Consider the following 15528-nt stretch of genomic DNA (forward strand, 5'->3'; position numbering starts at 1 on the left):
GGGAGCCGTTATAGGTTTAAAGAGAAATCTGGCACTAGGGAAATGTCCAGAGATCTACAAGGATGACTCCAACAAGAATCTAAGCAATGGTGGAGAGGCTACCTTAAATGACTACCTGAATTGCTATCCTGGAGCCTTCAACCCAGTAGCTGATGAATGCAGAAGCAGAGATCCACTGAGTCGAACTCCTAGGTTTCAGAGAGGGAGGAGTGAGGAATACAGGTGTCAAGAACATGCTGGGGAAACCTACAGAAACAACTGACCTGACCAAGTGGAAGTTCACAGACCCCATTCTGACAGCTTAGGAACCAGCACAGGACTGAACCAGGCCCCCTGAACGTGGATATCAGTTAGGAGGCCTGGGCAGTCTATGGGGCCTCTAGCAGTGGAACCAGTATTTATCCCTAGTACACAAATGGACTTTGGGAGCCCATTGCCCATGGTGGGATACTCTCTCAACCTATTTACATGGGGGAGGGTGTAGGCCCTGCCCCAAATGATGTGACAGACTTTGATGATCCCATATTGAAGGCCTCACCCTTCCTCAGGAGTAGATGGGGGGTGAAATGGGGGGGTCGGTGAAGGACATGGGAGGATGGGAGGGAGAGGGATTGATAAGTAAAATAAGATTGTTTCTAATTTAAATAAATATCTATCCAAAGTATTGTGTTAATTGAGACTTAAAAAATAAGAGGTGAAGGCAAAATATGTAGGGATCAATACTAGAGAGGGTTGGCCACTATCTGTGCAGGATTTTGGAGTAGATGTGGGAAATGGGCACAAAATATTGATAATGATAAATGGAGGAACAGATGATATGGCAAGGTTAAGTAAAAGAGACGAGAGAGCTAAGGAGAAAGTTGACCAGATTTTCTTTTAAGTGTATTCTGCCTGTTTAATTGGGATTCTCCTCACAATCATCATGATGAGTTTTGCCTGATGCCTTGAAACTTTAGGTTAATAATTACAAACTCCTCCTTTGTAAACTCACAATTCTTGGTGCACCTTTCACATTGAGTCTTTATTTAATATTGATTTAGTCTCTAAGTTCTCCCATCAGCAATGCATTTAATCCAGTTTATAAAGTTAATAAATCATGCTTAAATCAGGTAATAGATGTATTATCTCACTTAAGGGCATGAATACTTATATGTTATTATTATGTTGGCCCGTTTTATGTGGATTGTTCTAGCTTTTTTTGAATGTTTTTCTTTATTCTTGATAATCTTATACTTGTATACAATGAAATGTGATCATATCTATTGTCTTTTCCTCACCCTTACTCCTCCTAAACTCATGCCAACATGACTTTCTTCCCAAATTCATCTTTTCTCTTTCTTTCTATTTTTATAATTCTCTAAGTGAATTAGCATTGCCAATATGCTTATGATGTGGTGCCATCTGCTGGAGAATCATAAACCTATCAGTGGCCACATCCTCAAAAGAGAATAATTTTCTTTTCCCCCAGAATCTACCATCTACCCCATCCATCCATGGTAGAATTTTTACTAGTTTGCTCTTGCTTAGGTCTTGTGCAGGAAACCACAGCTTCTGTGCGTTCTTGGTTGTGATAACTGTGTCAAATCCAGAAGACGAGATTTCAAACCACTGCCCTCATCCTATGTTTATTACATATTTCCTGTCTTCTGCAATGTTCACTTAGCCTTAGAGGCAAAGGTTGGGGAATATTGAAAAGGATTTCTCACGTGGAGTCTAACATTCACATATTCTCATTACTTAGACCAGTTACCAGTCTCTGTACCAATTACTGTCACTGAAATAAAAAAACAGAAAGAAAAGAAACTACTCTGACCACTGTTATGCACAGGCCATGTCTATGAGTACAAAGTAAATATTTAGAATGAAATTTGACAGAATGACCACTTAGTAAAATAACAATAGCCGGTTCTACTGTAGGGTTTATGACCCACCTCCAATCAAGCTATGGTCTTTTGATCAGGAATACAGTACCAAACATGAAACACCATTCTGTGAAGCAGGCCTCAGCATCAATTAGAAAGTAGTTAGTCATCTTATAACAGTTATACAACTAGTATACCACTGGATACCTCTTTTCTGGCAGGTTGATATAAGACCTGCATGCTCTAGAGCTAGGTAAGACCGTCAAAATCTCCTCTCCCCTATAAGCCTGCATAGCACCTCCCAACACTATGAAAGCTAGCAATCATGGAGGAGCTTTATAGGTCTGTTTAAGGTTTATTCATTTATCTCCTATAGCCAAGTTTTGGTATGTTCAGCAATAGAAATTTGCTATGTGGTTATGGTGAGTAACCAAAGGTAATTGACATAATTTGTATACTGTTTAACAAATAATGTAGGTATGCATCCCATGCCTTGTACTGTGAGTTTCATTTTAAAACGAATGTATTCCGGAAGAAGCATTGTTAACACATCCAGGATAATTCCATTCTAATAACACAGACACTGTTTCTGGGATGCTGGTACATCTCTATCAGAGACTGTCCAGTCTAACTGATCCCAGTTTTGTTTTTGTTACTTGTGTCTGTCTTTCCTAACCTCCCATGTTCCATGGCCAGGCTCATGAGACCAGTTGTGGGCCTTGTAGCTGCTCACAACCATCTGTAACTCTGGTTTCAGGGGATATAATACCCTCTTCTGGTTTCTGCAGGCACTGCATACATGTGGTGTATAGAAATGCATGCAGGCAAAACACACACACACACACACACACACACACACACACACACACACACACACATTAAATAAAATTTGACAAGAGTATGATACGAAATACATAGTAATATTGAACTAGCAGGCAATCATATAGTTCCAATCCAGGGGAAGTTTAGAAGATAGTAAAATTGAGATGGTTGTTGGAGGTTTTTCTTAGTTAAGGTTTCTATCACTGTGTTAAACCCCACAACAAATAGCCACTTGGGGAGGAAGAACTGATTTATTTCATCTTACAGTTTGTAGTCCATCATTCAGGGAAGTGAGAGCAGGAACTAAAAACAGCAACCTGAAGGTAGAAACTGATGCAGAGGTCATGCCTGATCACTGCTACTGGCTTGCTCAGCTTGTCTTCTAGTATTATCCAAGACCAGCAGGACAAGTTGGCACCACCCTCAGTGAGCTGGGATCTCTCACATCAATCATTACTCAAGAAAATGCTCTACAGGGTTACACACACACCAATATTGTAGGGGCATTTTCTTAATTGTGGTTCCCTCTTCCAAAATGATTTTAGCTTGGGCAAAATTGAAGTAAAACCAGCTACCACAGAGGCATTTGATGAGGAAGACCTTTCACTGTACTTTGTACCACTGTCATTAATGGACTAGAAAGTAGATTCATTAAAATAAAAACATAATTCTTATTTCTTTATTTATTCCCAGAGCAACCTTACCTTTAACAAATATGCATAGTTAGTGATATAGAAGTCTGTACATTGATGGTGATAAATATTTGAGAGAACAAGCTTCATTAGCTAGGTAGAAGCTGCACCCTTTTATGGAACCTTGACACAGCAAGTTTGCAATTTTCCAACTAAAGAATGTATTTCCAGATAAAAATTAAATCTAAATAACTAAGAGTTTACATTAAAAATAAGCAATTGAGCCCATTTTTCTTTAGGATTCAATTTTTGTGAGTTTCACCAATTCCTTAACTGTCAGTATGTGTCGTGTATTAGAGGTGACATGAATTCCCTATAGACAGGTTATTTTAATGTCTTTTTGTTTTAATATACTAGCTTTTACTATTTTGTTGAAGAATTTCATCCACTTAACATTTGCATTAGTTATAGCTAATTAAGATCTTAGTACTGACATTTTGTTGTTGTAATTGATTGTTTTTCTGGGTAGGAACATCCCCTCTAATCTTCTGTCGTGATGGAATGATTTCTCTGGCAATGTTTTGATTCATTGATTAGCATTTGGATGTGATTATTATAGATTTTTGTTTGGGGATTAGCATTAGGCTAACAAAAATATCTTTTGATTATAAAAAAGTTATTCTGAAATGATAATGATATTGGTCATGAAAATAAAGGGAAAATACTAAAAATAAATTCCTTGCAACCTATTCTTCCTCAGAACTCATGCAAATAAAGAAGGGCAAGAAAATACAAAGCAAATAATCAAAAAAGCAATTTGTAATTAACCCCTTCCCACATTCTGAACTTAAAACATCTTTTATTTATTTACTTAGCTATGTTTCTGTTTTGTGATAAAACATCATAATTAAAAGCAATTTGGAGCAGGAAGGGTTTTATTTCAATCTACAACTTCTAGGTCACAGTTCATCACTAAGAGAAATCAGGGCAAGAACTCAAGGCAGGAACCTGGAGGCACAAACTGAAACCAAAATTTGACACAGTTTTATAGCTGACGTGTTATTCAGGAACATCTAGTAATTTTTTAAGGTAGTCCATCTTTGCCAGCGTCCATTTGGTGCTGTCGGGAGCTCCAATACCTTATTCCCAACCATGACCTAAGGTCAATTGTACAGCATTCTGTCTGGCACTGAACTTCATAGTGGAGGAAATATCACTGTTCCTATGAAATTATTTAGGACATATTTCCCTGTCTTTTTTTTCTTCATGTGGGTAGTTACTTCTACCATATTGTCTCTTGGGTTGTGGGAGTGTTCAAGTAGGCTGTAGGCTGTACTATGGTCATCAATGCTGCAACACTGTATCCCACCAGGAACCTCCAGGGCAGAGGCCAGATTAAAGATGCATGCTGCAATTATCTTCATGCTTCTGTGATGCACTTGTGGTATGAGATAGCTTTGTACAGTAAGAAATGCTGCTTGACAGGATACAATTCTTTATACTAGCACCACAGGTCTCCATATGGCACTATGATGTGTCCTGTTATGAACACTAAACTGGGTACAGGGACTTTGGGTATTTTCCTGGTGAGAGGTTTGTTAATTGGCACTAAGGACCAAGGCAAAGTCTTCTGGATTATTTTCTGTCTAACTTCCCAACACTTGCATAACGAAAACTTTAGAAAGCCACCTTCTAAAATTTTCGCTCAGGGGTCAAAAAAAAAGTACGAAAGAGAACTGCAAATATGTAAATGAACTAAAATCTGAGGAGGAAAGGAATTGGCTCACACACAATTGCTCCTCTGCATGTCTGTTATTCTTCTGTCTCTTTCTCTCCTGCTGTTCTCTGTTTCTCTCCAGTTCAGGTATAATTCTTTTTACAATACAATGTCAGGCTTGAGTTTCTCAGGGTCAGCAAGGTAGATAAGATTTACACACAGAACAAGAAACTAAAACTCTGAGGAGAAGCTTTTAGCATTACTTAAGGCAATTTGCACAAGGGCTGTAATTTGCACAAAAAAAAAAGAAAGAAAGAAAGAAAGAAAGAAAGAAAGAAAGAAAGAAAGAAAGAAAGAAAGAAAACCTGGCGCCTTCCAATGCTCTGACCTCAGGGGCAGACAGGCCTTCAGGAAAGTTGACTTTTCCTTGAGGATGAGCAAATGGGCTAATTACCTTCTCAGGGGAAACAGGAGGGAGCAGTAAATCTCTGAGCTAGTCTTTAGTTAATAAAACAAGAAGTTTGAGGATGTTTTAGTGCAGGGTTAGTTTACATTATCGCTTCTCTATCTGCCATCAAGGTAAACCAGGGCATGCTAATGTATTCTATCCATCTAGGCAGCTATGAATCAACTACTTTGGGCATGTAGTCCTTGGATATCTAGGAATGTCTTAGATGGAATGCTTTTGCCTGGGCCTTAAACACTAACCAAATGCCTGTCAATAAGGATAATTGCAGGAAGGCAGATCTCTGCAATGACAATGAAGAAGGGAACAAGGACCTGATAGTGGGAGACAGTTTCACACATAGCTAAGGAATGTAATCAGTAAACTAGGACCTGTTAATGGAGAACAGGTTTTACACATAGCTAGGGAGTGTAATCAGTAAACTCTAAATGCATGGGAAAAGAGTAGGCTTTAGGTATTCTCACAAAAATTAATTATTACATGAGTTAATGAAGGTAGTTTATAGCTTGAGTTAGCTTTTCCACAGTACATACATATATCTAAACATCACATTGTATGTTGCAAGTATGTAGAACTATTTTACAGAGTTAGAAATGTGAGTGTACTCACACAGAGAATAAGACCATGTAATGACAAAATAAGAAGGCATCTATTGCTTGGCATGGTGATGAGCACCTTTAATACCAGCACTTGAGAGGCAGAGCCAGATGCTCTGTGAGTTCAGGCTAGCTAGAACTACATCATGAGAACCAGCCTCAAAAATGGGGGAGGGGCATCTAACAACTATTTTGAATTGCAAACTACCACTGCTAGCACTTTGAGCTTGGACTCTGAGTTAGCAGAACTGTGAAGAATCAATTTCTGTCATTTAAGTCAACAGTGCTTGCTATTTTATCATGGCAGCATTGACAGACTGTTGTGCCAGATCAAACACAGATGGGTAATTTTGGAGACCTGGGAGAAAAGGCAATACCTAGAAATTGCTTTATGATTCAGGGTTTTTTTTGGGGGGGGGCGCACTAGAATTTTCCTTTAGGGCAATGGCAACATTTTGGGAGTAGACTGAAGCACTTACACAACAGTATGAGGTACTGTTACTGTACCATGTAAGTTGTTAATTGTGGGATATTTTATTATGGAAAGTGTAAGTAATTCAAAATTTATGTCTTAGTCATATACTTCACAAGCATTAAGCACATTCAGGTCCCCAGTCTTCATTTCCTCCTTCTTATAGCCTGTGGTTACCACTTTTCTTTCTGTCAGTATGAAATTTACTTTGCTAGATAACATTTTTCAGAAAAGAGAACGGAATAAAATATAGAAAGATGTAAAGAATCTTGTCATAGGTATATTTTCAAATACCCAAGCATAGACAAAATGAGAATCTAAAGTTGAACCAAAAAATAATCAGTGAATATATTTGTAGGAATGATGGTAAAATTAAAATTAATTGTAGAAACTCAATATAAAAATGATTTCATATTTAAAATGATGGAATCACAACAAGGACCACTATTTATGACATTCCAATGGAACAACGGTAGCACTTACATCTTGGGGGCAACCAACAGTTATATTATTGGACTTCAAACCTGCCATGGTACTGTAACCATAGGCAACTACCAGTTCTTGGAGAGGTCATATATCTTGGAGGAGAAGCTGCTGCTATCATCTGCGTAAATCAATATAGTTTCCAGTTGTATTCTAAACATAATTTATCCTTATACCCACAGGTAAGTATAACTCTTACCCTAATGTTTAGGCTTCTTTTTGCAGCAAATGGAAATTATTACAAAGATTTATAGCTAGCCAACATGCAGAGAATAAGTGACTGTGGATCTCATTGCTCCAATTTGTCCATCTACAACACAACCCTCACATCTAAGGCTCAGGTTACATAGCAGAAGAAGGGGTGAAAAGAGTCTCAGAGCTAAAGGACCAAGAGGCCTACTGTAAGACATTATCTTCTATACATGACAGGGATGCTGCACTCATAAATATCAAAGGTTTAAATGCTTTAAACAAGACCCGCATAATGACAACACTAGTTGACATGAAGTGGATGACAGAAATTTCACACAGCCCACTACTAGATAAAGAGCTATAGGTAATCAATAGCCGCTGAGGATCAGGGAGAGTTAGTTTTCTCCAGGGATGAGTCCTAATCTCAGGTAGGTAGTTAGCTCTAAACTCATGCATATAAGAGCAACACTAGATGGACTCAGTAGGGTGTGTGTGTGTGTGGTGTAGTATATACATGTGTGCAAAACAATAATAATTAATTGTACAAGAAGAGGTCTAAATCCAAGAATCAGTAGTGGGTAGTAGGGAGGATTTGGAGGGGGAGAAGGAGAGATAGAAATCATGCAAATACAGTATACTCACTTTCAAAAAATTAAAAATTTTCTAATACTAAAATGAAAATTTCAGGCAAATGTATGAAGTTGAAAAAATTATACTAAGTGGGGTAACCCTGGCTCAGTCAGACAAAGAAGGCATGCTATCTTTGCTATCTTCCACATGTAAGTCCCAGCCTCAACTCTTCGTTCAACATGAGTACTTGTGGAAGCCAGGAAGCTAGGAAAGGCACGCTCAGGGAGGGGAGTCACCTTAAAAGAGGGAGGAGTTTAGAGCATAGGTAAAATGAAGGTGCAGAGGAGATAATAGGAGGTAGAAATGTTCAGATAAGGAGGGGAATGGATGATGGCAGAGATAAGGAAATGGATGAGGGTTAATTAAAATAGGGGGTATGAAAAATAGGTAGAGATGAGATTGGGTATGTTCATGGCAATATGACCAGAAGGAATTAGATAAGCTGATGGGAGAAAAGTCATCAATAGGTTTACTCAACTGCAACATTTGCAATCTATAATAACAACTAGACCAATAAGATATGCCCACTGATACAATGATGGAAAGGAGGTTGGAGGTCGGTAAACATCAGACTTCTAATTATATTTAAGGCCAACTCCATAGGAAGGAACTAATGTCTGGTACCCCTAACCTGGCCAAGAATCTGTGGCTAGGGAGGCCCTAGTTCCTAAGAGAGGAATCTAATTCTAATGCTGATAGTTTGATAATGGACAGAATATCAAATTGTATTCTAAATACCCATCCTTACAAACATATATTTGTTCAGCTGTCATCCCTCATCGGAAAAACTTCGTTGTGTCATGGGCTGAAGTTAATACAATGACCCTCAAAGTACAAAGAATAGCAATTGAGTTGCTTGTCCCTAAATGGGCTATCTTATCATCCATCCCCCCCTCAGTCCCCAAGACTCAGGGGCAGTCTGAGACGAGAAAGCAGAAAGATCATAAACACAAGAAACTGGTACATGGATGGTGGAAAAGCTCATGAGGCTCCATTCTTAGCAAAGGAAGTATTGGCAGTTGATTCCTGCTAGGAGAGAAAGAATAGTGTTTTTCTCAGCAAGAGTGGGCTCTGATAGGTTCTCCATGGTCCAGTGGATGAGCCCATATCCATGTGTATATGGTGAACATAAATTTGACTCAGTGGGCCATATTTAAAAAAGATAGAAGAGGGGAAGGTGTTGGAAGTCTGGTAGTGGAGATGGGAGAGAGGGGTGCATGTGATCCAAACACATTTGATAAACACAATTCTCAAGGAATAAATAAAAAGTACGTTTTATCGTACTGAGTATCCTAGAATTTTAATTCTGTACATAGTTCAGTGTTGCTGATTTACTATGAAACAATGGCTCTAGAGAGACTGGAGAGGTAGCTCTACAATTAAGAGCACTTGCTGTTATTCCAGAGGACCTGGGTTATGTTCCTGGCATCCATGTACAGATCCTGTGGCTCACAACTGCTTATCACTCTACTTCCAGGGTTCTGATAACTTCTCTGGTTTCTGCAGACCTCTATCCATGTGGAATGTACTCTCACAGAAACACATGCATACAGTTAAATAAAAAATAAATCTTAAAAATGAACGCTCTATTCCATTTCTATGGTACAGGATCAGAATGAAAAAGAGGACTCCATGAAGAAGAATCTTTGAATTTTCAAGCTTTGCCTCAGTGACTGTGTATGAGAGAGTGGAAAGAGCCTGACCTGAGCTACCAAAGTGTTGGAGGTGGAGCTCATACTCCTTTCAAACCTCTGTGGATTTTTATTTTTGTTTGTTTATTTTTTTGAGACAGGGTTTCTCTATGTAGCTCTGGCTGTCCTGACAGACCAGGCTGGTCTTGAATTTACAGAGATCCCCCTGTCTCTGCTCCCCAAATGCTGGGATTAAAGATTAAAGGCATGCACCACCACAATCCAGCAATCACTGGGTATTTTTTTCATTTTTTGAAACAATCCATTTTTTTATTTTACACATAAATTCTAGTTACCCCACCCTCCCCTCTTCCTGTTCTCCCTATCTTCCCTCCACTTCACCCCCTCCAACTTTCAGAGAGGGTGAGGCCTTCTATGGGGAGTCAACAAAGTCTGTCACATCAAGCTGAGGCAGGACCAAGGCTATCCCCCCTCTATCTAGTCTGAGCAAGGTATCCCTCCATAAGGAAGGGGCTCAAAAAAGCCAGTTCAGGCACTAGGGATAAGTCCCTGAACCCATTACCAGTAGTCCCATAGACTGCCCAAGCCACACAACTGTCACTCACATTCAGATGGTCTAATTGGGTCCTATGAAGGTTCCCCACATGTCAGTTCAGAGTCAGTGACCTCCCATTAGATTGGGTCAGCTATTTTTGATTCCCCATCATAGTCTTGTCCCCTTTGCTCATATTGTCTCTCTTCCCTCACTTGGACTGAACTCTTGGAAGCTCAGAACAGTGCTTAGCTGTGGATCTCTGCATGATCTTCAGTTACTGGATGAAGGCTCTATGATGACAATTAAGGTATTCATCAATCTGATTACAGGGGAAGGCCAGTTCAGGCACCCTCTCCACTATTACTTAGAGTTTTAGCTGGGGTCATCCTTGTGGATTCCTGGGAATTTCCCTAGCATCAGGTTTCTATCTAGCCCCTTAATAGCTCCCTTAACTGTGTTCATAGCAGCATTATTCATAATAGCCAGAACTGGGAAATAACCTAGATGCCATTCAAAAAAAAAAAAAAAAGAATGGATAAAGAAAATGTGGTACATTTACACAGTGGAGTACTACTCAGCAGAAAAACAAAACCTTGAAATTCACAGGCAAATGGATGGTATTAAAAGAAACCATCCTGAGTGAGGTAACCCAGTCACGGAAAGACAAACATGGTATGTAATCACTCATAAGTGGATGTTAGACACAGAGCAATTGATAACTAGCCTACAGCATTTAACCCCAGAAAAGCTAGGAAACAGGGAGGACACTAGGAGAGGGAAACATGGATTCCCCCTGGGAAGGGGAAATAGACAAGAACCTCTGTGTTTTTTTTTTTTTTTTAAAGATAGACATATTATCAGGAGAAAAGAATATGGTAGTTAAAATAAAAATTTCAGAGAAACAATAGTAGAACTGAGGTATCAAAATAATTAGTAAACTTGAAGGTCTGGGTCAGTTGAGATAATCCAGTCTGAGGAACAAGAGATTAAAAACTGGAAAAATTAATGTAGCCCAAGAAACTTACCAGACTCCACCTAGCAAATCAACACTCATAATGAGCTTTTTACATGGAGAAGAGAAAAATCATTTGAATCATGAGTGCTGCTCAAAATAATGACAAAAATATTAATAATCTATGTGTCTAGGAAGTTTGATGTATGAGGTAATCTCAAAGATATAGCAAATGCAAGTTTGTGAAGCTGCATGTGAGCACTACATTAAAAACATTCCAATGCTGTTTGTATTAGTTATACTGGTTGTCTGTCATTCTTCCTTAATGAAAACTGATCAAATATTGAAGGGTGCATTGTAAGTGTGAAACTATATTGAAGCAGATAGAATTTTATTAAGGAAAACAGTATATAGTCTGTGAACAAAATTATAAAGTCAGTGAGGCAGTCTGTAAGGCAGGCTCAAGATGGAAGAGGGAATAGAGTGGAGAAGCAAGTTGGTGAATAACTGGTAGTTAAATGAAACTGAATAAGAATGAGATCATCCAGGGAATGGGAACACCACCACATGAACTGGTGTTAGGAGGCTGAGAACAGAAATACAACCCTCTCAAGTGAAAGCTCGGCTTCCTGGTGGGCACCAGCCCAGGCTGTGTAGTTAGGCAGAGCTATTGCAAAGTGTGATTCAAGAGCTAAGCATTCTCGGCAAAGTTGCTTCCTCCTATCTAATTGAGCTGTCACAATTGGTGAGAATGGGCATCTGACAGGGATTCTCAAAGGATAGCCAGGTAAAGCGCTTGAGTCAGGAAGCCTTCTCCTCCTTTCCTTGGTCACTACTCTCATTTCTTCATACACCCACTTACTGTGCATTGCTTTGCAGATCCTCCAGGGATGGGAGGTGGGGAGACAATTGGGGAGTGGATTTAGCTAGGGTGACGCTTTGGCTCACGTGACTGGCTTGGTGCCCACGTGGGCACCAGCCCCCGCGCCAGCTAGTCCTGCTGCGGCTACCTGTACCCAGCACCCACCCGCATTCGCGCAGCACCATTTCCTTGAGCTTTCCTGGTTACTGTGAGCCCTGAGAGGGCACACAGGCCTGCCCCGGGTTTCCTCAGGTCAGTACTGAAAGGCTGGCTCTACCAGCAACCAGGCAGGGGAGATGGGGGTGGCATCTAGAACCAGCAGTAGTGGGAGGGGAGGGGGAAGGAATCCAGGAGATAGGTGAGGAGGGGACGCGCGGGCGGCTCAGGAAAAGGGAAGAAGGAGGACTCCGCAGCTGGCTCTCTTCCCTCACCCCACTCCCTATCCGTTTTAGAGCGGGGGGGGGGGGCGGGTAGGTTGAGGGGGCCCGCAGTGCGACGGTGAGATGCAGATGTGTTCTGAAGTGATCCACTCACACTCCAGGCTAAGACGATAAATTGACCCGGACCAAAGGTAGGGTGGGTGTGGGGCAGGCTGCCTCCAGAGGTGGGGGAGGGGGATGGAGTGCGGAGTTTGGAGAGCATCCCGATTTGATGCCCAAGGCCTGAAAAGAAATGGCGGCTGGGATAAACGGGGGAGGGGGTGGCGGAGGAAAAGGTTGGGTGATGAGTATGGGCTGCAAGACAGGTTCCCTGTCTCTGTGCATCTACTGACCACGCAGCCCCTGCTCCTGTGTCCTGTCTGCAGGTCTGCACCTCTGTTGTTTCCAGAACATTGTGGCATCTGAAAGGGAGGATCAACCTGCCCAGGATCCCTGCAGGTCAGTGGATAATGACAACATGGGCAGACGCACGCGCATAACTTGGTACCCCACTGCCAGTCCCCTCGCAAGCTCTTCCATGTAACACACACAGAGCTTGCTGCGCTGAAGGAGGACTGAGAAGGTGACAGACCTGTCATGGCATGGCTGTCTCAAGGGTGGAAGAGGGGAAGAGGGGTGCAGGCGGAAGGCACACTTGGAGGGTTGGCACAGACATGGGGACCCCACGAAAGGGCAGGATGCGGAGACTGATATTAATGAACCTCTATTCTGCCCTGCGTCTCGGTCTCTCATAGCTCTCCTTTGCTTCCTGTTTCCCCACCTTTACCCTCAGGACAGGAAAAGGAGGGAATCTTGACATGGAAGAACTCCGCGGAGAAAAGGAAGGGAAGCTGGAAAAGGAGGGAAAGGCGGAAGATGAAGTGGAGTCTGAAAATGAAGAAAAGTCAGACGGGGAAGAGAAGCCCGACAAGAAAGCAAAGCCAGCCCGCGAGGGGAAGCTAGAGGAGGAGGCAAAGCCAGATGAGCAGGGACAACCACAAGATGAGGGGAAGTCAGAAAAGCAGGGAAAGTCTGAAGGGGAGGGCAAGCGCCAGGGGGAGGGCAAGCAGGATTCCCAGGCAAAGCCAGCCAGCGAGGCGCGCGCAGCAGAAAAGCGCCCTGCTGAAGATTATGTGCCCCGGAAAGCAAAACGAAAAACAGACAGGGGGACAGACGATTCTCCCAAGGACTCCCAGGAGGACTTACAGGACAGGCATGTAAGCAGTGAGGAGATGATGAGGGAGTGTGCAGATGTGACAAGGGCTCAGGAAGAGCTGAGGAAGAGGCAGAAGATGGGAGGTTTTCACTGGATGCCAAGAGATGCACAGGATGCACTAGTCCCCCGGGGCCAACGGGGAGTCAGAGGAATGAGGGGTGGAGGCAGGAGCCAGAGGGGCCTACATGACATCCCATACCTTTAATGCCTTTGGCCTTCTATTCTGATGTCTAAGATAAGAAAGAACACTCCTGGCCCTGCTTTACCTGGCAGATACTTGCCAGGCCTTGTGCTTTAACCTTCAGCCAAAACTCTGCTTTAGGTGTCACCGTCCTTACCAGCAGCCTTTTGACCCAAATACAGTGCTCTGTGACTTTTAGTACAGGATTTTCACCCATGTGCATGAAAAATATGTTCATGGTACATTGTAACACTGAATAAACAAAACAGTTTGCTGAACTACAGATACAGTATCAGTTTGTTTTTGTAAGAATGTAAATGTGCTTTCATAATGCATATGTGCACAAATAAAACTATGAAATGTGTACATTAAACAGCTAGCAATGGCTTTTCGTGCAAGACAAACATAAATAGGTCTCACATGTACACAGTAATTAGTCATATTAGCTGATAGATGTGGACTGCATGCCATCCCTCTCCCGTGTGCCTATCTTGGCTCTTTCCTAACATTGTCAGGGATGTCCCTACTCCTGTGTCTCCCATTTTATAGTCCCTCTATATGTGTCCCTTTTGGTTATCTGTGACCTTCCTTCTTTTCCTGACTCAGTTATTTCTCAGTTTTCCTAAAGAATATGGACTATATATGCCATAAGGTGTTTAAAGCTGAAGTGTGACAATAGTACACGATAAACGATTGAATGAATTGTTTGAATGAGCTTACAAAGGCAATGGCATTCAAAAATGCCTGTTGTTAGAACATAAAATTGGTGAAGTTCACCTTACCTCTGGTACTCACAGCTGAAAGAATCAATGTGTCACTTTAACAGATTCCTTACTATAAAGCACTCTTGTCATCTTGAAATGGGCACAACATTTGTCTCATACTTCCCAGATAGAATGCTAGAGAAATGAGCTGTGTTTGTGGCCTGTCCCCAACCCCCAGCAGGTATTCAGGGAGGAATAGCTACTATATCACTCCCATGCAGTAGCAGGAGCATTGATAGAATCTGACAATTGGGAGATTGTCTCCTATATGCCCAGGCACAAGTCCAGGCAGTAGAAAGGTAAGGACTAAGAATACTGTGATGTCTGTCAGGCACTGTGACCTTTCTCTGAGGCCCAGTAGTGACGGAGGCTTTAAGTTGCTACTCACTTCTCTAGAGTCACCGGTGAGCCACAGTTCACCCATCCTTTACCAATATACAAGTGAATGAAGCCTTATTCTCCCTTTGGAGTGCTGTCACCAGTTACTTGTGTGTATTCCCTTTGCTTGGACCTTCATATATGCCTTTTAGATTCTTTTGTCTAAGAAATTGATTATCTGTTTGTTTCCTTGATTTGTGTGTTTTTATAAACTTAACTATCATATTCACTAAATTTATATATTACAGGTTGTACCAGGGAAAATATCTATAGTGGTCATTTTGTTTTCCTTATGTCTTAATATGTTACATGCAGATTATCTTTCCTAGTTTTAGTTTACTCTCAAGAGACTCTCATAGAATCTTACCTGCACACCTTAGCAGACCAATCAACATATTTGTGTTTTAAATCCTTAGTAGTGATCACAGATTCCATGAACCAGATCATCAATATCACCTGAGAGGTAAGTAGAAACAAAACAATCATGTCAGGCTCTACCTCAGGTATACTGAATTAGTCCCTCCTCTTTTTTTAGCTCATTAATCCAATCCTTTCATAAACACAAACTAATTTTTTAACAAGATCTCCCTGCTTATGGGAGTTTCATGAGTTTCTCCATTGCCACCTTTATATGGAATACAAGATACACAACTAGGATAATAGTTTTCCTTCTCTAATGTAAATTAGATCTTGAAAT

General features: G+C 41.2%; 1 protein-coding gene across 1 annotated transcript; it reads left to right on the forward strand.

Annotated features, from left to right (window-relative positions):
* The first annotated feature begins 12654 nt into the window (after positions 1 to 12654).
* Positions 12655 to 13972, forward strand: LOC127218414 (transcription elongation factor A protein-like 3). Its single transcript, XM_051179425.1, has 2 exons — positions 12655 to 12751; positions 13091 to 13972. The coding sequence occupies exon 2, from the start codon at positions 13111 to 13113 to the stop codon at positions 13711 to 13713; it is 603 nt and encodes a 200-aa protein (XP_051035382.1). The 5' UTR covers positions 12655 to 12751; positions 13091 to 13110; the 3' UTR covers positions 13714 to 13972.
* Positions 13973 to 15528: the final 1556 nt, after the last annotated feature.

This window comes from Phodopus roborovskii, unplaced genomic scaffold (genome assembly GCF_943737965.1).
Source record: "Phodopus roborovskii unplaced genomic scaffold, PHOROB, whole genome shotgun sequence".
Classification (NCBI taxonomy): Eukaryota; Metazoa; Chordata; class Mammalia; order Rodentia; family Cricetidae; genus Phodopus; species Phodopus roborovskii.